The 25,968-nt window shown below is 34.7% G+C and overlaps 1 protein-coding gene across 24 annotated transcripts in view; it reads left to right on the forward strand.

Moving 5' to 3' along the window:
• Window positions 1-25,968, forward strand: part of LOC126767665 (phosphatidylinositol-binding clathrin assembly protein LAP) — a 73,888-nt gene that overhangs the window by 21,984 nt on the left and 25,936 nt on the right. For 22 of the 24 annotated variants that reach the window (XM_050485159.1, XM_050485166.1, XM_050485172.1 and 19 more), the window contains exons 3-5: window positions 20,368-20,510; window positions 24,383-24,458; window positions 25,401-25,430. In XM_050485159.1, the coding sequence (XP_050341116.1) occupies window positions 20,368-20,510; window positions 24,383-24,458; window positions 25,401-25,430 (249 nt within the window). The remainder of the gene's footprint in view (window positions 1-20,367; window positions 20,511-24,382; window positions 24,459-25,400; window positions 25,431-25,968) is intronic. The other 2 variants (XM_050485167.1, XM_050485181.1) reach the window with 1 other exon arrangement.

Raw genomic sequence — 25,968 nt, forward strand, 5'->3', positions numbered from 1 at the left:
TCCTTGGCAAAAAACTAAGGAGGAGTTCGTAGATAGGAGTAATCGGACCATTGTCACGCCCTCAAAACGCCATTAACCGAAAACATATAAAGTGCTATAACTAAGCACTAAATTAAGATATAAAACTCTAATTGGACCACAGCCACGCCTGTTTCCATTCCACAAATTCCAAACTTTTACTTTCCCGTATATACATATGTACATACATATGTATGTAATACAGAATGAATTCAAATAAATATCAGGATAAAACTTTGCGCGTATGGTGCTTTAAAGTGTGCCATCTTATGACCAAAAATTGTCCTAATCAAACCAAAACTGTTCAAACCCCTAAGTACCGAATTTGTGAACCCCGGTTCTTATAGTTGACTTTTTAACGAAAATATCGGTCAATGTGTAAGATATGTAATTGAAATTCAGTGAGAATCCTTCCTGATAGTAGTATGTCTGTGTGCTACAAATGGGTTGAATGTGGTCAATATTTTCCTGAGCCTCCATATATGTATGTACAATATACCTCGTATAAAGATTTTCGAACTTCCGGGTGACTTTATACTGCATATATCGGCCAATATTATACATATATTTCAATGAAAATGGAATTTCCATTGTTTTATTCTTGCAAGTTACGAGAGTATAAAATGTTCGGTTATACCCAAATTTAGACCTTCATTACTTGCTTTTTTAATATTTTATTGTCAGCTAAAAATTTCTGAATGCTGCGGCAGCGATATCGTTGAAAAGTGTTGCGCTAGTGCCGGTTCTTGTTTAATGCATTTTGCCAACCACATATTGTTATATATGTACATATGTATATATGTATATTGTGTGGCTCGAACGCATTCTATTTTAATTTAATACCAATAATTCTATTTGGAGGTATATGGAAAAATGGAAATGCATTAGGTGGGAAGAGATCACATATGTACATATGAAGCAGATGCAGTAGCGCAATGTTAATAAGATTTTATATATTTTAAAAATAATAAAATTACTAAAAAAATATATGTACATACATATGTATGCTGCGTTGGATGTCAGTATTCTGAAAGCAGGCCTTCAGTCTCTACATACATACATATATACTTTCCCATTACTATCGGTAACTTAATTAGTGCAAACTTGGGAGGATATAATCCGAATTACTGAGTGACTGCCTATCAAATAGTACCATCACAGAGTACCACCGAAATTTACTTTTGTTTAATAAATATTACCTTAAAACATTTATCTAATTTTAATTGTGTCTTCTGAGATCTATGTCCACTCTCAAAGAATACTACGGGGTTTGTTAAAAAATATGATTTTTCCACTAAATCACGTCGCATGTTATGAATAGCACATTCTATATTGATTTTTAAAGCTTGAAGAGAGTCTGATTTATTGCTAAAGACGAATAACTTCAAAAAACTTCATAAAAAGTAGTCTAATGATGTTAAACTCCTGCCAACAAGTGCTACTTCGGACTGAGTAGGCAATTGAGCAGTAAAGTCCTCTCTCGACGAACAAAGACTAAACTCTACAAGTCACTTACCATCTCTGTCGTGCTATACGGTGCAGAGGCATGGGCGATGACAACATCTGATGAGTCGGCGTTACGAGTTTTTGAGAGAAATGTTCTCTGGAAGTTTTGTTCTCCTTTGTGCATTGGCAACGATGAATATCGCAGTCGATGGAACAATGAGCTGTGTGAGATATACGACGACATTGAGATAGTATGTCGTCCGAATGGATGAAAACACTCCAGCTCTGAAAGTATACGACGCAGTATCAGCTGCGGTAAGCAAAGGAAAAGGAAGACCTCCACTGCGTCGGAAAGACCAAGTGGAGAAGGACCTGGCTACATTTGGAATGTCCATTTGGCAAGAACGACTGGCACGCTATTGTAAACTGGGCTTTAAGGAAGAAGAATCTTTTTAGCTTATGTAACATAAACTGCGTTTTAAAGTTTAATTTAGGTTTAAATGAAATATTGGACTTCGAAATATTAATGCATCATTAGTGAATAGCATAAAATGAAAAAAAGCAAATTTTTGTAACACGAAAATTAACGATTCGTTTTGTTCATAAAGTCAATTTATAAACTGCTAACATCACCAGCGCAATTTAAGTCCGTTAACATTTTTTTAAATAACATTACTACACTTTCGTTATTAAGTTCAAGTTGATGTTTTGGTTCAAGGTCAATTAGGCGCGCTTTGCTGTGTAAGCCTCAGTTATGCTCTCTAATGGCAGACTGTGCTACAATTTATAATAACAGTAAAAACAAATATATGTACATATGTATATATGTATGTATGTGACGAGCTTCCCATTTCTAAGCGGTGCAAAGCAATTTCATTTGGTTAAATAACTCAACTTAATTTCCTAATGGGTTCTATCAGATATGCGACGCACCGTCAAGCATTAGCAAAAATGTCATAAAAAACAATAGTGGAAGCAAAACAAGAAATAAAGCGAAAAGAAGCGCGCTGTAAAATTGCCACTTGAACGCATTGTGTTGTTGTGCTTATTTTCACTTTTCAAATCTCTTTATTACGCGTGTGCATGCCTTATCGCGAGGCATGTGTGTATGTATGTACATACATATGTACCCAATCGTTCGTGTGCAGTGCCTTGTTGTTGTGATTGTTGCTGTTATTGCTTTATCAACGGATTGTTGCTGTTATTGCTTCATCTCTGTGACAATCCCCGTTGGGATGGTAAATAATCAAAATTGACATTGTCGTCATATAGTCAAAAAACGTCTACTTACGGTAGGCCCAAATGCAAAATCAAACTTTATTTTATATTTATTTGAGCAAAATTACATTATTTATTATAATAAAACGCTATTTATTATTCATTTGTTTCTCAAAATTGGCTGTAATAAAAAACTTGTGGATCCTCTGACACACCACAGTGTTGCGAAACCGAGAATTTTTTTGGAAATCATATTGCAAAACTGTAATTTTAATTGTAAAAGCGGAAAAAAGTCGATGAGGGTTTAAGGGATTGGTCAGAATGAAATGCAAACAGAATGAGTCAAAAAAAATTTTCACGGTATCAAATTTTAAAACAGCCGAAGACATCAGAAGCGAAAAGCAGGAAAAAATTGTTCGAAAAATCGTACAAAAAAATTGCAATTGCTGTTTTTATTGTGATAAAAACCACTATGATTAAAATGCTAAATATATTATAGGGTGCTTTATAAACGTCAAATTTTCATTGATATTTGCTGTCTTCGGTTCAGAAATATTGCAGAAAAATCTATTTCATTTCTTATTTGAAAGGTGTCATCTCTGTGACAGCTGCTCTTGGCTTTTTGTGGAGTGCTAGAATTCGAAACGAGAATTTGTATTTTCTATTGAATAAATACTGTGATATACTTCAAACCGGAGGGCATGCAATGGAGCTGATTTTTTCAAAATTCGTTGAAAACAAATTACCATTTCTTAGTGGTTTGGAACATCTGTACAGGGAATAGGAAAATGGACAGTAGCTTTTCGCACAAAACAAAAATTTTGAAACATTTTATTTTACATACTTATAAGGCAGATTTTTTTCCGAATCAAAATATACATTTTGAATACAGCCCTGAAATCCCTTTTTTTACGTGAAAATTTTTCATTGTATATTTACACTTTAAAATCATTAAAAATCAATTCATAAAAAATGTTTATGTTTTTTGTTTAAAATGTTGTAAAAACTGCATCATTAAAAACATTGAAAAAATAATCGTGTTATTTTCCTCTGACACCGTAACACAGTGCTTGACCGAGTATTGCATTAGAAGTTGAGTGAGGTGCTGGCATTTATATTGCTATTGTAGTTCTTCCTCTTGGCATTGGAGCTGGGGGGTGTGGAATATGCTTACACGTGAAAGAAAGAAAGCTCGCTCTCTGTTTATAGAAAAAAATATATTTTTATTTGGCAATATGTTAAAGTAGCTTACAAGCGCTTAAGCTATGGTATTACATATAACAACTTTTAAGACATAAGAATATAAAATAAGTGCAGGTTGCAAATATGTTTGGGTCATATTGCTGATTCTTGATTTACTGGTTTTCCGGCTACTGATTGGTATTTTAAACATGTGAAAATGCATGCTTAAAAAAATACATATGGATGTATATACATTGTGCCACAAAAGTACCCGGAAATTGGTAATAAAACGCAAAATGTTTATTTTCAAAGTAACCCCCCCAGATGTAATAGACTTATGCAAACGATTTCAGTCCCCGAAACACTTTTTTTTCAGCTTCTTCAGCAAATTTAGTTTCAACTCTTCGATCGAATGCAAACGGGAGCAGCAATTTCAGTTTGAGGAACAAGAAAAGACCACACGGAGCCAAACCTGGCGAATGCGGTGATTGCTCGATGGTATAAATAGGGGTTTTGGCTTTCAATTCGGTCACAATCGTGGCTCGATGCGATGGTGCATTATCATCGTGTAAAATCTATGAATTTTTCTGCCACAATTGCGGCCGTTTCTTACGGATGTTCTCATTCTTATTGACCGTCTGTCTCTTCGGAACAAATTCATGATTCACCAAACTAAAAATATCGAAAAAACAATGAACATCACCTATATTATTGAGCGGCTTTCAGCGTGGTTTTTTTGGTTTTTTTTCGGTTTGTTTTTTCCTCCAAATGATATCCTTGTTTGCATCAAACTCATAAACCCACTCAGCGGCAGAGATGTCGAGAATATCTTTTGTTAAAGGCCAGACGAGTCGAACAAGAACGCTTTCGAACACTTGCCTTTTCGAGCACCAGTCCTTCACTTTTTTAATATTTTCATCACTTAAAGAGTTCAAAGATCGTCCAGAATGAGGCTTGTCTTCAACGATCTCTCAACCGTCTTTGTAAGGCTTTGTACCACTCGTAGGCTTGTGTTTTTGATAAAATTGAATCACCGTAAGCCTTTTCCAACATTCGCAACGATTTCACACACGAAATTTGGTTAGAAATACAAAATTCCGGCTGTAAATTGTAGTTAAAATTTTTAAATTGCAAATTACTTTAAAGTTTTTAAATTGACTCCAGCATTTTAAGAAATTATCTCTGGATGCCCCTTAATGTTCCTTTTTAATTCAACAATCTTATTCGTATTTTTTATTTTATTAGTTTTCATTTTTGATTTCCTAATAGTCCCAAATGTTTATTGATTACTGTGTTCTTATATTGTCATCGTGCTCATAAATTGTACTTTCATAAATGTCGATAGTTTCATTTCATCCACATTTCCTCTATTTTTAATTCTAAGTGTTGCCAGTACTCTATTCCGATTTTCATAAGTGTGTGCGTATACAAATTTCTAGCAATACCCTGCACGAAAATTCTTCACTGACTGAACATAGAAGCTTTTTTGTACACCCTTCCTAACTCTACTTTATTGTAATTTATATTCTAATAATTATTAAATTTTTAAAATTTCCTCACGCATTTCAATTTGTTAAGTCCATCAAGACATAATGTGAATAATGATGTGTGGTGTTTAAAAGTTTAGGTTGTTGTAAGGTGGAAAATACAAATACAAATATCTGAAATTTCTTGAATTGCTGTGTAAGAATATTATTCAGGGACAGTGCAAGCTTGTCTTTCAAATAATAAGTTAATAATAATGACATTTCAACCATTAACTACTCCCCGTAATCACCTGATATGGCACCGTGCGACTTCATCCTTTTCGATAAAATGCATTCACCCATGAATGGAAAGCGTTATGCAGACATAGAGGCCATTCAAAAGGCTTGCACCGGCTTACTGGCGGCCATACCGGCCAACGAGCTAAAGCACTCGTTCGACATGCTTTTGGATCGTGCAAAAAGCTGTATTGAAGCAGAAGGAGACTATTTTGAATAAAATAAATTGATTTTGCCGAAAAAATCATTTGTTCTGTTTTTTTTAAGCACTGTTTACTTTGTGAACGCACCTTGTATAATAATAATAATTTCAGGAAAAAATGGTTGATAGAAATTGGACTAAATTTTAATAGTTTTTTCGGTAACATCATTCCATTTTTTCTCTTCAAAACAGACGGTATTTCTCGCAGGGAATTGCTCGGTTTCTTATATGGCTACATACAAGTACACATATACAAATTTTATTGTGTGGCGCCCCTGGCTTTCTTTTATAATTTTTCAATTTCGCATTTTCGTTTTGCTCGCTCTTAATCCTTAAAGTATACAGTTATAATTTGAAATTTCTGTCGCTTGGCTGGAGCTTTCATTGTCATTTCTTTTCATTAAGCTCTTTTATCGAATTGTTTGAGCGGCCACATACAGTTTTCGTTTAAAGCGATTACTGAAGTAGTTTAAAAATATTTTTTTTTTAATAGATCCTATTTGTTAATTTTGATGACCGTATTTGTTAGGTTAGATTTGTTTCATTCATTTCAATTTACCTTGAGGCAATTTGGTTTATTCCCCTCTAGTTGGTTTGAAATTACACATATTACCAATAATAATTTTAACTCCGAAAGCTAAAGAATATGCTTATATTTTCTTTGTCTGCCAAGATCATACGATATAACAATTTCCAATTAACAGTGTGCTAAAAATGATGCACAAAGTCGCATAACTGAAAGTTTTCCTGCGACCAAATTCCATGTGTGTATTTGACATCTCAGTCTGGAGTGACTTGTATATCGCTACAAGTGGTCTTAATTAGGCTCGATAGAGACTGTTAACCTGTCTTAGCAATTTCAGATTATGTTCTACCGCAAATAACTTCGATACATTGGACTAGATATGGAAGTGGAAGTGGGTCATTGCTCCACTCACAAAATGCAAATCAAGATGTTTCGGAGATGAACAATGCCCATGTTTTGGTGAAATCCCATATCTCAGGAACTTCCGGACCGACATATACCAAATTTGGTGCTTAATATTATACCGACATATTTACATAATGTATGTCACATTTTGAAAATGGAAAGGAACTTGAACTTTAACCACGCCTACTTCCCATTTATCAAATTTTTAATTTCCTTATGAATCTTTCACTTTATAGCATATAAATTAAGCAACAATGAATTTAATAAAAAACATTGCATAAAAGTCCTCTAAGGTTTCATGTCTAAAAATTGTCGAATTTAGACTGAAACTTTTGAAGCCCCCAGATACCACATACATATTCGGACTACAATGTCCATAACTGACTTTTTACCGAAAATATCGGTTGCTGTGCAATTTTTTAATAAGCCGAAAACGGGTAAAATGCTGCCATGAACGTATCCATGTATATTAGAGTGATTCAAAAAAAAAAAATTTTTTTTTTCATTTGGTACTCGGAAAAATAGGTTCAATAGGTTCTTGGTTTTGTAGGAAATTTACTGCTCTATAAAAATGGTCTCCTATGATTTTTCGATTAAGTTAAGCGTTTACGAGATATTCATCGTCAAACATCAATGCATATTAAGGTGGATCAAAAAAAAAAAAAATCCGTTTGGTACTCTGAAAAATAGGTTCCTATAGAAAGCCCATAAGTTTCATCATTCATAATAATTTTTTTTCATTGAGTTATAAAATTCATAAGAAATAAAAAATTTTCCCAAAAATAATCAAACTTTAACTGTTAATATCTTTTAAACATTTGGGTTTACGAAAAAATCATAATAGACCTTTTTTGTAGAGCATTCAATTTTCTACAAAATCTAAGGAACAAGATATTTTTTCAAGTAGTTGGAAGCGAGATATAAATTTTTTTTATCTGATAATAAGAAACAATAGAAAACTGTATGTAGGAGAACCTTCCCGTTCTAAGTCTAAATATGAGTAAAAACCATTTACAGTTGCGTCGAATAATAAATGCTGTATTCTTTCTTAATTTAAAGTTTGGCCAACCCCTGAAGATATTTCCTCGTCATCGATCCATGTAAATTGTTAGTGTTTAAAATGTTCGATACTTCTCGAACTTAGCGCTTCCTTATTTCTTTGACATTATTATTGCATAGTGTTTTCATTATGAATATAAAGGCAATATATTCTTCATTTCAATATCCTGATGGTTTCATCTCACGAATTGTCATTGAACTTTTGATTGTTATTATCACTTTCGAATAGATGTAAGTATATTATACATTGTGACTTAAAAGTATTGGTAAATTGTAAATGAATATTTTATTTATTTTGTCGTCTTCAAAGTAATCCCTACCAGATGTAATATACTTATGCTAACGACTTTTTCAGTCCTCGAAACACTTTTCAAAAGCACTTTTTGGGATGGTCTTCAGCTCCTTCAGCGAATTTCCAGAATTCCGGCCGTTTTCGACGGATGTTCTCACGCAAACGCCTCAATACGGCCAAATAGAACTCTTTATTGACCGTCTGATCCTATGGAACACATCATGAAAAAAATGATTTTTGAGCGGCTTTGGGGTGATTATTTTGGTTTCGGCTCGATTTTTTCCTCCATTCCGATTACTGTCACACTCATAAACCCATGTCTCATTGGCAATTAAATTGCTTTCCATGAATGTGGGATCAAAATTCCCGAGCTCTCTTGCCATCTTTTTAACACTTACCTGACGATTTTCAAGCACCATATCCTTCGCAGGACGGGTCTTCAACGATCTCTCGACCGTCTTTGAAGGCTTTGTACCTCTCGTAGACTTGTGTTTTTGATAAAACTGAATCACCGTAAGCCTTTTACAACGATTCCGCACGAAATTTGGTTAGAAATATAAAATTTGATACTAATTCTTTGTTCGATATTTTTATCCATTGTAAAAATCGCAAGGTTTTCACTTATTTCCATTAAAAAATACATTCATAATTTTTTTTAAATTTAATTTTTTATGCTTTAACACCGAAACGGTCTAGCAAGAAGAAATCTAATATTTTTTCTTTGTTTCTTACTTTATTTACTTTCTTTCTTGTGTCTATTTTTCTCCAAATCATATACTTACATACATATGTATATATGTATGTACATATGTATGTATATTTATATATGTATGACTATATGTACATATGTACATATGTAGCTAGTTGTTCGTTACTAGGGTCACTGTCTTCTTAATTTATTTAGATTTCCATAATGTTAGCTCCCTTGCTGAAACAGTATCTATCTCTTAGTATTTACATGAGTGATGAACATACGCACATGCAGACATACTTACATACTCACGTTTGTCACACAAATTTATTAAATTTGAATTTTCATTCGCTTCTTGTAACTGCTTGTGTATGTCCGCAGTTCGATTTTCTGTTTCTGATATTTGCTAAAATTTGCATTCTACTTTGCGTTGTTAATCACCGACAAATCTACGTCACATAACGAGCTTTACGCCAACTGTCAATATGGTTTTCTACATTTCAACGCTAGCGCCTGCGCCTCTCATAACGTAAACATGTTCCGCTAATATATTCCATGCTCTCATTATGCCATTTGGCGTGACTCACAGACGTTTCAAGTTGTGCTCTATCACTCTCGGCTCTGCCTCGCTGTCGCCAAGCTTCAATAGGCTGCAGTCGTTGCCAACAGTTTGCGCTGAAGTAAAAGTGGGAGGGGGCAATAGTCGCGGTTGCGTCGCTGCTGAGGCATTGTTTGCAACAAAATGTACGATTTTTCTTATCATTTATTTGTTCGCTTTTGTTTGCTTGCTATTTGTGTTTTCTTACGCTAGTTGCTCTTATTGTTTCGTTTTTATTGATTTTATGTATGAGATTTTCTTTTCTTACTAGGCAAAAGTGTTTATCTATTGCTATTTACAACGTTTCCTGCCTTTTTGACAGCTATGTCACTTCCGCTGTCGCCTCGGCTATCTCTTGAAGGGCTTCCGATAAATATCGGTTGTATGAGATGCTGACGAATTTGTTATTATATTTATACTCTTGCAACATGCTGCTACAGAGTATAATAGTTTTGTTCACCTAACGGTTGTTTGTATCGTCTAAAATAGTCGAGTTAGATATAGAGTTATAAACATATGACAAGACGATGTTCCTTAGTTTGGTATTGTAGATGGGCGTAATCGACCAAGTGCCACTCCCACAAAACGCGATTAATCGAAAATTAAAATGAGATATAAAAATATATTTTTGTACAAATTATGGCATTAAAGAGTGGCACTTGTGGTTTGAAATATTTTATCGCAAAAGTAGGCGTGGTTTTCCGCCCTCCTAATAGGCTTAATGCTTGATAACTTTGCCTAAAACCTTATAAGCTATACGATTTTCAAAATTTGTTTGCACAGGACAAATCAAACATCAGGACATTCAAACGTTTCACTTTTCTCTAAGACAGTCTGAATTCACGAATTTTCATCGGATGGATTACATCGGGGCAATATTTCTCTTAGTCCACATATACTTCATGTAAATATTGTCGAACACCCGGTTGACTTTATGCCGTATATATTGACCAATATATGAGTTATCGCAATAAATTTGAGTAAGCTTGTTTTTCTACAGCTTTCTGCCTAAAATGGATAAAATCGGTTGAAAACTTTGCCTAGTCCTAATATAACAGATATGACGATTTTCAAACATTTGTTTGCAAGAGTACGAAATGTTCGGTTACATCTGAACTTAGCCGTTCCCAACCTATTATTTATAAAAGACAATAAATGAAAAATATAATTTAATTCTGGCAATCGTCGTGACATTTTGGGTTCGTACATGTCCGCAGTCCACTTAACTATTTTTGACTTTAGACACCCAATTCGCACATAGACCAATAAGGACAGCAAACGACGCCATATTTTTACCGGCTCTTTTGACATTTCTCTTCAGTAAGATTGCCATTTCATCGTGGAAAGATATACGACCCAACAACGAGTCGAAATTATTAAAATTTACTATCGAAATTCAGAGTCAGTGGCCTCAACTTTAAGAGCGCTACGTCCAAATTTATGGTCGTCATAATCGTCAGATCAACAATTGAGCGTGTAGTGGAAAAATTTGAATCCACAGGCACAGTACAAAATAGTCCCGTGCCAGTGAGACAAAGAAGTGTCCGTACTGTCGAGAATAGTGCTGCCGCTAGCGCATCAATTGAGGAAGACCCAAATCAGTCTCTCACATGTCGTTCTCATGCGTTGGGCATCTCTGTGCCGTCGTTATGGCGAATTTTGCGAAAAGATCTTGGCTTACCTCTTTAAAAGATCAAATTGACTCAAGATCTTGATTTTCATTGGCTTCATAAGTCAATAAGCAAAATATCGGCATTGGTCTGCCACACGTACCCCATAGTCACCACTACATCCCGAAAAAAGTACGGTTTGGTGCGGTTTATGGGCTGGCGGCACGTTACTGTGCATGGGAATCGCTGCCGTTTAATGATAACCGAATATTTTTGTCCCGAATTGGATGATATGGACTTGGACAATATATGGTTCCAACGGGACGGCGCCACAAGCCACACAGCGAGTGTCACAATCGATTTATTGAAAACCAAGGCTTTTTCTCAATTGAAAATGGGCGTGGCCTCGTGCGATTTGATGGACCAAAAACCATATCTCGAACTACTACACCGATTTCAATGAAATTCGGTATATAATATGGTTTCTTAACAAACCAGATGACATGCCAGAACTTCGTGAAATCGAATATCGAACGTGAAATTAACAGTATTGGCCATCTGATGCCTTTTCTGAAATCCGTCGAAAATTGGGTTCAATGCGACTGGAACTTCTAAAAGCGTGCCCGTGGTGGCCAAAAATATGTAATGGAATAAAGAATTTCAGTATACAAAATTTATCTAATTTGAGTTTTGTAATAATCATTACTGTATAAATTTCCTTATTAATTTCATTCCCTTTATTTTTTAAAGATTATTTCGCCATCTCTTAAATCTAAAAATTCACAATCATTTAACAATCTACGTGATTTAAACATTTCAATTAGATAATTTATTGTATTAAAGAAAATAGGTGGCAATTACGTGCTGCCATTATAAACAACTTAACGGTGAATGCTTTCTAAGCACGTGCAATTAGGGAAATTACGTTAAAATCAATAAAAATTAAAAGTTATAATAATAATGAAGTTAAGTTTGAGCGACATGGTGTGTCACGTCGCTTTTGCGCGATGAAATCTAAAATTATAATGACTTTTAGTAAGAGTTAGAGCAATGCCAAACCTGCCACTCACAACTTGATGCTAAATCAATAAAAAGCTTGCTTTAATACTGTAAGTACAATAAGTATTTATTTTCACCAGATAAATGTATTATCTCGTACTCGTAGTATACCGTAGAAGGTGTTTTCCGTCAAAACTTGTATTTTTTTACCACGTCTGAAAGCTCGTGGTCGTCGGAAATCGGGTAATTGAATCAAAAATCGCTTGGATACTATACGGTGCCTCTTCTCGTTTGCTAGAGACCGTCAAAAAAGGGCTTAACGAGTTTCATAGCGGTTGCATATCTGCCTAGATGCCAGACGGCTACCACGGTGGATTAGGTGACAAAAGTATTGAAGGTACGCGAGATAGTTGGAAACTCAAATAACTGGATATTCTGCATGAAATATTGAGCATGTTGCGAAGACTGTGCGAGCTTACGGAGGGGATGACTACTGTCTTCCAGGTGTGATCTTCATCGATTACTTTTATAAGGCAAAAAAACTGAGTGGAGGCCGAATTTGCAGACAGAAAACATATTTTTAGATAAGTAGGTTAAAAAAATTTTAGCTTTGCGTCAGGTGTATCGAGCAGAAAGGTGGCTTTGTTTAAAAATAAATCACCTTTGTTTTTGCTTATCAATTGCAGGTTAAGTATTTAGAACTTTAAGGTTAAGTCTAGAACTTTAATTAAGTATTTAAAATAAGTGAATTGATCATCTATCGATCTGAACAAGCACATCTGTATATATGTACATACTACATACTATAAAATATCTGCACTGATTTATGTAAATACGTTCACGAAGTTACAAATACCATATTCAATATTACTTAATTCATTACGGAGCCCAGTGGAAGTGTTCAAGCACTTACATTTAATTAAGTCGGCGCTCATTAAAGTATAAACGTCAGAATAAACATTTAGCGTCATTATGGTAATGAGCAACGCCCCTTTAAAGACAAATCAGCGTAGACTGCACGTTGACAACAGCGACGGGAGTTTAAGTAATGAAAATTTTATTTTTATTTTTTACTTGTATTATTTATACTTGTATTACAGGCAAAGACCCAGTAGGAATGAGAACGCTTAATGATTTCGCAAAGCTATTCTATCTATTCAATATTTAGGGTACACTTAATTTTATTTTGATGATATATAATTCATTATCATTTAGTGGAATTTCTTTAACAATAGTTCAAGGCCATTTCTAGAATTTAGAATTCAGTCGAAATTTTTTTTCTAATTATGATTTATTTAATTGTGGCCATTTTTTTTAATATAGTCATTCTCCTTGTTCGTTATTTTCAAGGCATCGATGTTTACCACAGTCAACCGAAATATTTATCATTATACTCTCGTTCTAATTTCATATGTTTACCAATATTTTCCTAGTGGTTATGTATTAATATTGGAAATAAATAGAGCATAAATACATATGTGTTCTCTCGTAAATAAAATCGAAGTACTTAAACAAGGCTGTATCCATAAACATATGCATACCATATATACAGTCATGGACAGAGAAATAACACACATTGATGCATGTTCCAAAATAAACAGGCCCCCTGGTGGCGCTATCTATAAGTCGACTGGTGCGTTAGAATCTGCTATCTTTATCTATTGTCCAGTGACATTTCATGACATTTCATCGATTGGAAGTGAAGTTATTACGTTTTAAGTGTCAGTATGTTTGTGTTATCGGTGCGATAATTAGTTTCGAACAATGAGCCAACATTAAATTTTGTTTTAAAATTGGTAAAACTTTTACCGAAACGTTTCAATTGATGAAACAATTTTATGGCGATCATTGCCTATCCCGTAGCAGAGTGCACAAGTGGTTTCAACGATTTCAAAGTGGTCGTGAGGACATAAATGACGATCAACATGTGGGCCAATCAAAATCCGTGATCATCGGAAATTCCAACGAAACTGTGCGTGAATTCATCAAAAATCAGCCGAAATCATCATTGAAATTCATGGAAATGGAATTGAAGATCTCCAAAACATCGATTTATCGCATTTTGACCGAACATTTCAGCTTACAAAAGATGTGTGCAAATTGACTGACGACCAGAAATTGCTCAGAATCCAACATTCGAAGGACATCATTAAAGAGGTTTACCAAAAATCACATTTTAACCATTAACCACACCCCGTATTCACCTGATATGGCACCGTGCGACTTCTTCCTTTTCGGAAAAATGCATTTGACCATGAAAAGAAAGCGTTATGCAGACGTAGAGGCCATTCAAAAGGCTTGCACCGGCTTACTGGCGGCCATACCGGCCAACGAGCTAAAACACTCATTCGACATGCTTTGGAATACAGCAAAAAGCTGTATTGAAGTAGAAGGAGACAATTTTGAATAAAATTAACTTGATTTGGACGAAAAAACCATTTGTTCTGTTTTTTTAAGTCCTGTTTTGGAACGCTCCTTGTATTATTAATACAAACAGCAAAAAAATAATTTTTTTCGTTAGCACAGCATCAAGGGAGGAATAAGTAAGTTATGTAAAAAAAAAAAGATTTTTCAATATTTTTTTTTTTTAATTATTAAGTTTTCTTGCGTTTAAGCTCTTTGTAGTTAATACATTGTAGTTGTCCATCATTTTTCAAAATTGCTTGCACTAACTACATAACTTCCGGCACTTACTTTGTATAATTGCCTATCATGTCTCATTGATGCCCGTCCAAAGTTCTTGGCATTTTTGAATTTTTTCTTAGCATTATTCATCTTAACATCGTTCCATACATTTTCAAATGGATTCGCAACGGGATTTTGCGCTGACCCACTCAGGATGTTAACACTTTCTACAGTAGCCAATTCTTAACTTTTTAAGCTGCATGATTTTGTTCATTATTATGCATAAAAATCCAATTTACAGGCATTGATTCAAGCGCGAATGATTCTATAGTATTTTTGAGAGTGTTAAGGTATTAAAATTGTTTCATTCTACCATATATCCGTACCAATGGTCCAACGCCGGTTTTTGTAGCGTATCTGGAGTTATATGCCTGGCACCTGGGCGATGGACAAATGGTTTGCCATCGGGTCCAATACCATTCACCTTTGTTTCATAGCTTCAAAGTACTATTTTACAAAATTTGACGTCTTTTCTAATGTTCTTTAGCAAAGTTCAGTGGGGCTCTTATGGTTTTTTTTTGTTTGGGCAGCAATGGTTTTCTTCAACTCATTTGTCTAAACTACTGAGCATAATTGCGCCGCCTTCATACAAGTCTAATGGATACGCTAAATCCAAATTCTTCAATTATTTCAGCTATAATTTCTCGAGAAGTTTTAAAAGAACCAGCCTTGCTTTTTCAGATGATGGGTCTGTCAGTATATTCCGTTGTTTTTTTTTATGTATCAGCAAATTAGGATCACTTTTCACAAAATTTATAGCGTTTTATGGCATTTTCCTCGAATAATTTATAATCTTGGTAATTCTAGTTGGATTTTTGCCGTTTTTGTGTACATCCATCATCATTGAACCATTTATTTTGAAAGTGTGCTTTTTCTCTGACCGTGACTGCTTAAATGTATATACATACCATATGGTATATAGTATATATGTACATACATATGTATGTATTTTCAATTTGCACGCGTGTTCGATCCAGAGTGTTGCATTATTGCTTTGCGCTTTTATTTTGTTGACAAGCAATGCTCCAAGGGGCGTTCTTTTGTGAAAATATTTATTTAATTGGATGCTCGAAACTAATCATGTAATTTTAAAAGGTTAGAAACGAAAATACCGTTATCAGAAATGCATAATTAATTTTATAATGCATTATTATTCCAGTGATCTATTAGTACAACAACTACTATGAAGATTCCACGAGATTGAAGATTTGCCGTTAACATTACTTGTTTAGTTTTACATAATTTATTGGCTGATAGCAGCATTTATTATAATTAAGTCATCTAGTCAATAAAAAACTTACACATGTACCGATTTTTTCCTTGCCGTTCCCACCACAGTCGGGTCTAAGTGACCGGAACGGACCGGATTTTTATCCGGCCAAGGACTGTCAATTTGGCACCATGTCTCGAAATTACTTTAGGAATGTCTTTCTTTCGAGACAAATTTGATCTCGAAACCATTACAAGTCACATAACTGTTATTAAAGAAAATATAACGGTTTTATACTGCAAAGGACAAAAACCTTAACATCGACTGTCCAGAGTTATAACACAGGTGCATTTCGTGTAGCATAAAAGGGTACATAAATATCATTATTGTGATTTGGATGATTCTGTTTGTACATCAGCTATATGCTATAGAGATCCGATCTGAACTATATGTTCGGAGATTGCAGCGATACCTGAAATAATAATCCATGTTAAATTTCGTGGCGATACCTTGTCAAATAAAAAAATTTTCCGGTCATTTTATATGCATATACTTGATTTTGATTTTTTTAGAAAAGAACGAGTTGATATCTCAAAAACTGGGGAATAGTTCAGGTACATATGTACTAACAGGCAGAAGGATATCTCTAATTTGACTCGAGATGTTAGAGTTTCCGACGTTTCCTACCGGCAGTTACAAGCTTCATGGTCAACTTAATTATATTATATCTTCTTCTTTACTGCTGTAGACACCACTTCTTCTTCTTCTTCTTAATTGGCGTAGACACCGCTTACGCGATTATAGCCGAGTTAACAACAGCGCGCCAGTCGTTTCTTCTTTTCGCTACGTGGCGCCAATTGGATATTCCAAGCGAAGCCAGGTCCTTCTCCACTTGGTCCTTCCAACGGAGTGGAGGTCTTCCTCTTCCTCTGCTTCCCCCGGCGGATACTGCGTCGAATACTTTCAGAGCTGGAGTGTTTTCGTCCATCCGGACAACATGACCTAGCCAGCGTATCCGCTGTCTTTTAATTCGCTGAACTATGTCGATGTCATCGTATATCTCGTACAGCTCATCGTTCCATCGAATGCGGTATTCGCCGTGGCCGACGCGCAAAGGACCATAAATCTTTCGCAGAACTTTTCTCTCGAAAACTCGCAACGTCGACTCATCCGTTGTTGACATCGTCCAAGACTCTGCACCATATAGCAGGACGGGAATTATAGAGTTTGGTTTTTGTTTGTCGAGAGAGGACTTTGCTTCTCAATTGCCTACTCAGTGCGAAGTAGCACCTGTTGGCAAGAATTATCTTGCGTTGGACACCACTTACGCGGTTATAACCGAGTTTACAACAAGGCACCAGTCTTTCTTCCTTTTCGCTGTTTGGCGCCTATTGGAGATTCCAAGTGTGGACAAATCCTTAGCCACCTGGTCTTTCCAACGGAGTGGAGGTCTTCTTCTTCCTTTGTTTTCCCCGGCGGGTACTGCGTCGAATACTCTGAAAGCTGGAGCGTTTTCATCCATTCGAATGACATGATTTAGCCAGCGTAGCCGCTGTCTTTTAATTCGCTGAGCTACAAGTATGTCAATCTCGTTGTATAACTCGCAAAGCAAATCGTTCCATTGAATGTAATATTCGCTGTGGCCAATGCGCAAAGAACCATAAATCTTCCGCAAAACCTTTTACTCGAAAGCTCGTAACGCCGACTCATCAGATGTTGTCATCGTACATGCCTGTGCACCATATAGCAGGACGGGGATGATGAGTGACTTATAGGGTTTAGTCTTTGTTCGTCGAGAGAGGACTGTACTCGACAATTGCCTACTTAGTCGGAAGTTTCATCTGTTGGCAAGAGTTATTCTGCGTTGGATTTCGAGGCTGACATTGTTGCTGGCGTTAATGCTGGTTCCAAGATATTATATTATATTTATATTAATTACAATTAACGGATAAGAACGAAAAAATTGCTAGCCCGAGAGGAAACTGTTTAAATTTATTTTTGTGCATTTATCAATTCCACATGTTCCTATGTGCTGATAAGCGGCGGCATGTTATGCGCTTGTAAGTTTCGCAAAGCGAGTGCAATGTAAATACATACATATGTATGTATATAATATAAGTACATATATGCATATGCACCCGTTCGTGCATTTGCATCTCTTAAATTTATTAATTTTTACCAGATAAGTGCTTATGTACATACATACGTAATGTATGTATTTGTGTGGCTATAAGAGTTCAACAATTTGAAAACGATTTCCATTATATAAAGTTTTTTAATTATTAATTAGGTTTACAGAGGCGATGTATGTGTGTACTTGTATATACATATGTATATGTATATAATGTAATCTTAGACAATTAAAACGAGAAACGCTGGTTCGAAGTATCTTGCACAATTTTTCCAGTAGAGGCGGCCTTTTTTTTATTAGTAGGGGGAAGCATCGAAAGTCGCAGTACGGAACTTTAATCCGCTAAACCTAACCTACTTCCAACTCAAGACTCTTCCACGGAACCACCACATATTACTTCGTGGGATTGACAAGACATTTTACGCCTCCTCTATAGCTCGGACAGACTGACGCCTATTCTGTTGTAACTGTCATAATTTAGTCATGATGGAAGTTGCCGCTTCGCGAACAGTTTCCACTCATCAGAGGACTCACACATATGTACAGTCAAATTTTCCTCCTTTAAACTACCACCTAGTGTAATTTCTAACTTTTCCCTTATGTTTAGAAAGCGAGCACAATGGAAAAACATGTGTTCAGAGTCTTCTATGGACTCCGTACACATTGAACAATACGAACTGACGTCATTTTGAAATTTGTATAGTTAGCCTCTGAAGCACCCACTCCCGCCTAATATTTAGGTCAGGTCCCCATTTTGTCTAGATATCCACGTATGGATCTCAGATATAAGTCTGTGGGTCCATCATCCTTTGGTTGAGGTTTGCCACCGTTGCTGCCATATAATTATGCTCTTCTTTCTCTCCTCTCTTTTATTGATTTCTGTAATTCGCCTTGACAGCTAAACTCATCTCCCTGGATGTCTAAGAAGCGGCCTTATCTCGCTAGTAATGCGTTGAGTGTTTGTTTCGTATTGGTCAGTCGACTATTACCTTCACGAAATTCACAAAACATATTCTTATAGTGTCAAATTTCACCATACAATTCGGTCACGAAAAGTTCACACCAATTATATTATGTACCGGGTTTTCCAATAAGGATGATATGATTCCTAAGTGTCGGTTCGGCCACTTAAGTGCCATGATATGTAGTCTTCTTTCATTGTTCCTCAATAGCAACTTTTCGTGTGTTTTTGGACGAAGTGTTGCTGAAGACTGCAATTCGTTTTGAGAAAGAATTTGGGCCCATCCGTATATAATTTTTCTCACTCAAGAACTGAAGCCATTGGAACACAGTAAACGTCGTGAGTTTGCTGATTTTGTTTTGGAACAACTTGAAAACGATTACGATTTTTTTTACAACTTCTCCGATGAAGCTCACTTTCATCGATTCTGTTGCGAAGAAAATCCACAAGTTATTCATAAACAACCATTACATTAACCTAAATTGACAGTTTGGTGTGGTTTTTGGTCTGGTAGAGTCGGCGGTCCGTACTAAGTGCGAAATGGAGCCAATGACACCATTGCTGTCAATGGAGAGCGATATACATATAGTAGATCGATGATAATCAACTTCTTATGGCCAAAATGGGAAGAAATTGATCCTGACAACATCTGGTTTCGACAAGACGAGGCTACGTGCCACACAGCACGTGCAACAACCGAATAATTGCGAGAAAAGTTTGGAGATTCGATTATTTCAAGAAATTATTACATTGAATGGCTCCAAGAAGTTTTGATTTAAGACCATTAGACTACTTCTAGAGGGGTTATTTGAAGTCATTGGTCTTTAGCAATAAGCCAGACTCTTTTCAAGTTCTAAAAGTTCATTCATTTCATGAGTGGAAAAAGTACTCGAAAACTGGGTTCATCGAATTCGTTCCTTCAAAAGAAGGCGTGGAACTATTCGAATGATGTTATATTCAAAACTAAGTTGTATCGATTATACTTCACATTAAATAAAAACCAAAAAAAATAATGTAACTCTTATTGAGAAACCCTGTACATTTCAGAAAGGTACTTTTATTACAGACGATTTATGATACCTTTCAGGTACTTGTATAAATTGGTATAAACAGCATCGATATGCTGAGCGAGCTTCTCCGGTATAAGTTTAGTACAAACGAGTCGAGGTAGAATTCTGATCATTTAGGTCGAAATATTTCAATGAGTATTACTCAATGGAAACGTCCGTTTGTCCAAAATCGCAGCTTTTAGCTTAACTTATTTCTCCTAACCCTAAACCCTTGCCCTGAACTTGAGCATAAATAGACGTAAGAGACTGCCAGTACTAAATATATTTAATTTGTAATTTCGTTTTTTTTCTTAACTTGCAGATTTGGTACATTGCACGAACGAACCGAATGTCTCCATACCGCATTTGGCCAATTTACTTATTGAACGCTCACAGAATACCAATTGGGTGGTTGTATATAAAGCGCTGATAACCACTCATCATTTGATGGCATATGGCAATGAGGTGAGTAACGAAATAAAAAAGCTTTATGTATTTTTGTATATGTGCTTTAAATATTTCTTCAATATAATGTTTATATTAATAAATAATATATGTATGTAACTAATGCATACGAAGTAAATATGTCGAACTTGTGTAGAAACAACTCGGAATCAACAATAATATCGGGCGAGTAATTGTGTTTTATTGATAGCAATGGAATTGTGTAAGAATAGGCGTATCGCAGCACATACAGATTCACATATATGTATGTATATGTATAAGTGGTCATATATTGAAATAAGGGGCGTTTTACCAGTTGTATTGCTCATATAACTTTCCTTGCTCGTGGTCAAGGTACTTTTTTTTAATAAAATGCACTAGATATTGAAAAATTTAAAATCGAAATTTCCTTTTAGTTCTGCGGTGCTAATCTGTATCCTGATTGGAAAATGCATTATATTCGAAACTCAGATCTGCCAAAGAACTATGCGAAAGTTGGACCACCCTGAGCCAGAAGAAATACTTATATTTTTATACTCTTGCTAAATGTTGCTACAGAGTATAATAGTTTTGTGCACCTAACGGTTGTACGTATCACCTAAACCTAATCGAGAAGATATAAAGGGTTTTTCAATAGGTACGCTACAAAAGTAGACTGATAGGGATAGCAAATGACGCCATATTTTTGCCGCTCTTTTGACATTTATCTTTAGTAAAGTTTGTCATTTCATCATGGAATGATATACAATGCAACAACGAGTCGAAATTATTAAAATTTACTATCGAAATTCAGAGTCAGTGGCCTCAACTTTAAGAACGCTACGTCCAATTTATGGTCGTCATAATCTTCCTGTCAGATCAACAATTGAGCGCCTAGTGGAAAAATTTGAATCCAAAGGCACAGTATAAAATATGCCTTTAGCGCATCAATTGAGGAAGATTCGAATCAGTCTCTCACACGTCGTTCTCAAACGTTGGGCATCTCTGTGACGTTGTTGTGGCAAATTTTCCGAAAAGAATCGTGGCCTATATCCTTACAAGATCAAATTGAAACGTATGCTCGTGAATTGGGCTGAGCAACAATTTGAAAATGATCCGCATTTTCATCGAAAAATCATCTTCAGCGCTGAGGTTCATTTCTAGCTGAATGGCTTAAATATGGGTTATTGATCAAGCAGCATTCCACACGTACGCCATGAGTCACCATTGCATCCCGAAAAATTACGATTTGGTGCGGTTTATGCCCCGGCGGCGTCATTGAGCCGTATTTCTTCCATGATGATTAAGGCCGCCACATTACTGTGAATGAACCCTACCACTCAGTGATAACCTAATATTTTTGGCCCGAATTGGATGATAAGGACCTGGACAATATGTGGTTCTAAGAGAACGGCGCCACAAACCACGCAGCGAATGTCATATTCGATTTATTGAAAACCAAGTTTAGTGTACCTGTTATCTCACGAAATGTCCTTGTCAATTGGCCGCCTCGGTCGTGCAATTTGACGCAGTCAGACTATTTTCTGTGGGGCTATGTCAAGTTTATGGTCTATGTCAACAAGCCAGCGACGATTGGTGAACTTCGTACTAATATCGAACGTGAAATTGCAGCAGTATCGGCCGATTTATGCTTGAAAACCGTCGAAAATAACGTTCATCGTCTGGACTTCTGCAAGCGTGATCGTGGTGGCCATGCAGAAAAAATCGAGTTCCATACATAATTACATTAAATGTACTTTCACAGGAATAAGGAATTTTTGTTTTATTAAAAAAAAAACTTTTGTAGCGGTCCTATTGAAAACCCCGTTTTATATAAATGATCAGGATAACGAGAGTGAGTTGATTTTCTGTCTGTCAAAAATTGCCTAGATCCAACCAAAACTGTTCAGGCCCCTATGTACCAAATATGTGGACCCAAGTATCTATAGTTGACTTTTGACCAACTTTCTTTAATTGCTTTATTTCCGATAGCAAGAATTCATTGTATCACCGCTGCTCATTGAAGCCGGCTTAAAAAACGGCAAGGCAATAATTTTATTTTCGTTAGAGCAGTCTAGGTACAAGTTCCTAATTTTTAAAACCTTGAACAGGGTATATAAAGTTTACCAAGAAGTTTGTTTATTTGTTTATATATATATACGGGAATCTAATGCTTCTGTTTTTAAGGTGTTTGCACACGTCCTTTTCTCACCAAGAAGCTGCTCATTTGTTTTAAGCGATGGAGAACTTTTTAATTTGACAAGGTATCTTCACGAAATTTAGTACGGACGGGTGTTATAGCTTTGGTCAGCCGAAATTAACGTGTTTTCATGCTTGCCTTTAAAAATTAATAATGTTGTCATTATAGACATTTTGATTAAAGGGTTATGTACAGTTAGAAGGCCGAAAAAATGAATTTTCTAGATTTTTTCTGAGAAAACTTTTAAATTTATTGATCCACAAATTTGTACACATATGTATTAAGGTATCTTTTAACAGTTAGGCAATTCACAAGCTTTGTTGTATGTCTTATGTCATATTTTAATATTCTTAAAAAATACGACATTTGTGAGCACCCTTAACTGTTGTATGTCATATTTTGTCATATTTCTACACTTAATCAGCTGATAGTGAAATATTAAGAAGACAGAAATGCCACGAGAAAGTCAGAAAAATAAAATTATAGCTTCTTTATGTGAAAATCATGCATTGGCTCTATTAGGAGTTGAATCAAGTGAGTATTTGCATACATTTCTTCATTAAATACAAATCAAACAAAACAAAATCTTCGATGAAACAACCATAAAAGCTTTGAGCCGTTGGTTTCTTTAAAAAAAAAATATTATTTGACTTTGTTTTGTTTTTTTTTTAAATTAAAATGACAAACCTCGTAACTTCTATTTTCCATTAGGAACTCCACAAGCGCTTTTTCTTTTGCTGCATTCCACTTTCATTTTGGTTTATTAAAATCATTTGCTAAACATACACTTACATACATATATTCAACTTAATTTACCAGAATATCGTGGTTTCCTTCCACATTAATAACGAAATTTATTAAATTTGTTAATTTCAAACACTTAAACGCCAATAATAAGAAAGTAAACAAATACAGCTGATAGAATAGCGAACTCAAGAAACATACCACGCAGTGTTGTATCAGTCATATTTTAATTTTGCATGTGAAACAACAACAGTGTTGGTATGACAGTCATAAAAAAATATGACAATATGACGATATGACACACTATGACACCTTGTGAATACCTTAAGTATTTTAAGACTTAGTATTGTAAAAATATATATTTGGAAAGGAAATGTAGCTGATCTCCGGGAGCTCCTCTCAGAAAGGAAGTTTTGCAGTGACCACTATATCTTTGAACTGAATCCTCCGAAATTAAAAAACCAAACAGATTTCGTTAAAGTAATGTTAAATCTAGTAATTAATAAGAAGGAATAAGCAAAATAAAATTTTATGACAAAATTACGATTTCTGAAAAAAAAATTGATTGCCTGTGGGAAAAATGTTCCATTAATTACTAAAAAATATATTTAAGAAGCTCGTGTTGAAATTTGAGACTAATCGCTTTAGCCGTTAACGAGTAATGTTAGTCACCAACTTTTAAAACACCATTTGAAAAAAACGGGTTTAAAGTTTGGAATGCACTTCCAAGCACTCTGAGACGCCTTTTCAAATTTGCCTGTAATTTCGAAAATATTTACTGGAACGATATGAAATTTTCTGTGTGTATTCTCAAATATGCTATGCACATCAAGAAAATAAAATAAATAATTTTTTTTTTTTAATTCTATTTCTATATAACCTCTTAATAAATATTGCTGCGTTTTATTCAAAATTTAACTTCAACCTTTTATTAAATTTAATTCCCTTTTCTTTGTTTTTATTTTCACAGCGATTCATGCAGTATTTAGCGTCCAGCAACTCAACGTTTAATCTCAGCAATTTTCTGGACAAAGGAGGGGTGCAAGGTAAACAAATAAAAGCAAAAAGACTAAAGAAAAAATAAAATCAACTTTGCACGGGTTGGCAATCATTACACAACACTACACATAATCTATTTAGATTTCCACAACTAAACTGCTCTCACGTTGAAAAACATACATACATACCCAGACATTCCCACATAAATATGTATGTATGTATGTTTGTGAACGCAGAACCGCATTATTCTAAATATTTATGAAATTAAATTCACTTTCCAAAATGTGATTGGCATTTTCCTATACATACATACATCCACATCCACACTGGCATACAAATTGAATTCATTATTTCATTCACGCACACAAAATCGCACCCATACACATATATACATATGTATACAAATACACAAACACGTATATTTTAAGTTTTGTGCAAATTTTAAATTCAATCATTTGACAGAAATGAATTTACTGAAGCATTTTTCATAAAATAACCGCTTAAATTGTTTGTTTATTTTCAAACGCTTTATATAAATTATTTTAATATTTGCATCATCATTCATTCATTTATCACTTATTCCACTTTGGCTTCAATTATTTATGTATTAACACACTCAAATGCATTTATGAAAAATTAAAATAAATAATTATAATAACATATGCTATATTTTCTTCTCTCTTTTCTTCATCTCTATTCTTCTCCAACATCTGCCCGTTAAAATCGGAACTTTTCACATTAAAAACAAAAAAAAAATTGATAAATCTCAAACTGCTAACTTTTCAAATGCTGGCTTATTATGTGCATTGAAATGCATTTAAACTTGAATTAAACGAAAACTGTTATTTAACAAAAAATTACGTAATTAATTAAATGCCGCAAACAAATAATACTCTTCATACACACACACACCACACACACACACACATAAATGACTAATTGGTTCTTTGTTGTTGTATAATAAATTAATTGTTAAATAATGTGTTAAGATGGCTTATCGGCACCGGGTGGCAGAATGGGTGAGTACTTCGCTGTTTATAACTAGATTTTAATACCGCAAATTGTGCTTTAGCTGTATATTTGGTTCCTATTAGTTATATTAGCTGAATCTTAATGTAAATTATTACACTTTATCTGTTGCACTGAGGTTAGTGCTGACTGTTTGTAGAAATCACTGATTTCCTTTTGAAAGTCACCGCAACTATTAGATGTAAATAAAAGAATTTAGTTTGCGTTTTTTTATTTAATTGCAATTAATGTATTTTATTGGTGTAAATACATAAAAAATACTACATATAAAGAGTTTTATTAAATACACTCTTATGTCGAGATTCATCAGAAGTACCATATACAGATATTCAAAAAGATTCAAAATGATTTGTCATGTAGTTTTATGTTTTATATTTTAAAATAATTTTTGAGGATCACATTGATATTTTTTTAAGTATTACTTATAAATATGAAGTTTACAATACCAAAAACGTATTATATTTTCACACTTGTGCCAATGAAATCAGTGAATTGCCATAGTCAGCATTAAAATTTGGATTAATATGT

The sequence above is a fragment of the Bactrocera neohumeralis genome, chromosome 2 (genome assembly GCF_024586455.1).
Source record: "Bactrocera neohumeralis isolate Rockhampton chromosome 2, APGP_CSIRO_Bneo_wtdbg2-racon-allhic-juicebox.fasta_v2, whole genome shotgun sequence".
Taxonomy (NCBI): Eukaryota; Metazoa; Arthropoda; class Insecta; order Diptera; family Tephritidae; genus Bactrocera; species Bactrocera neohumeralis.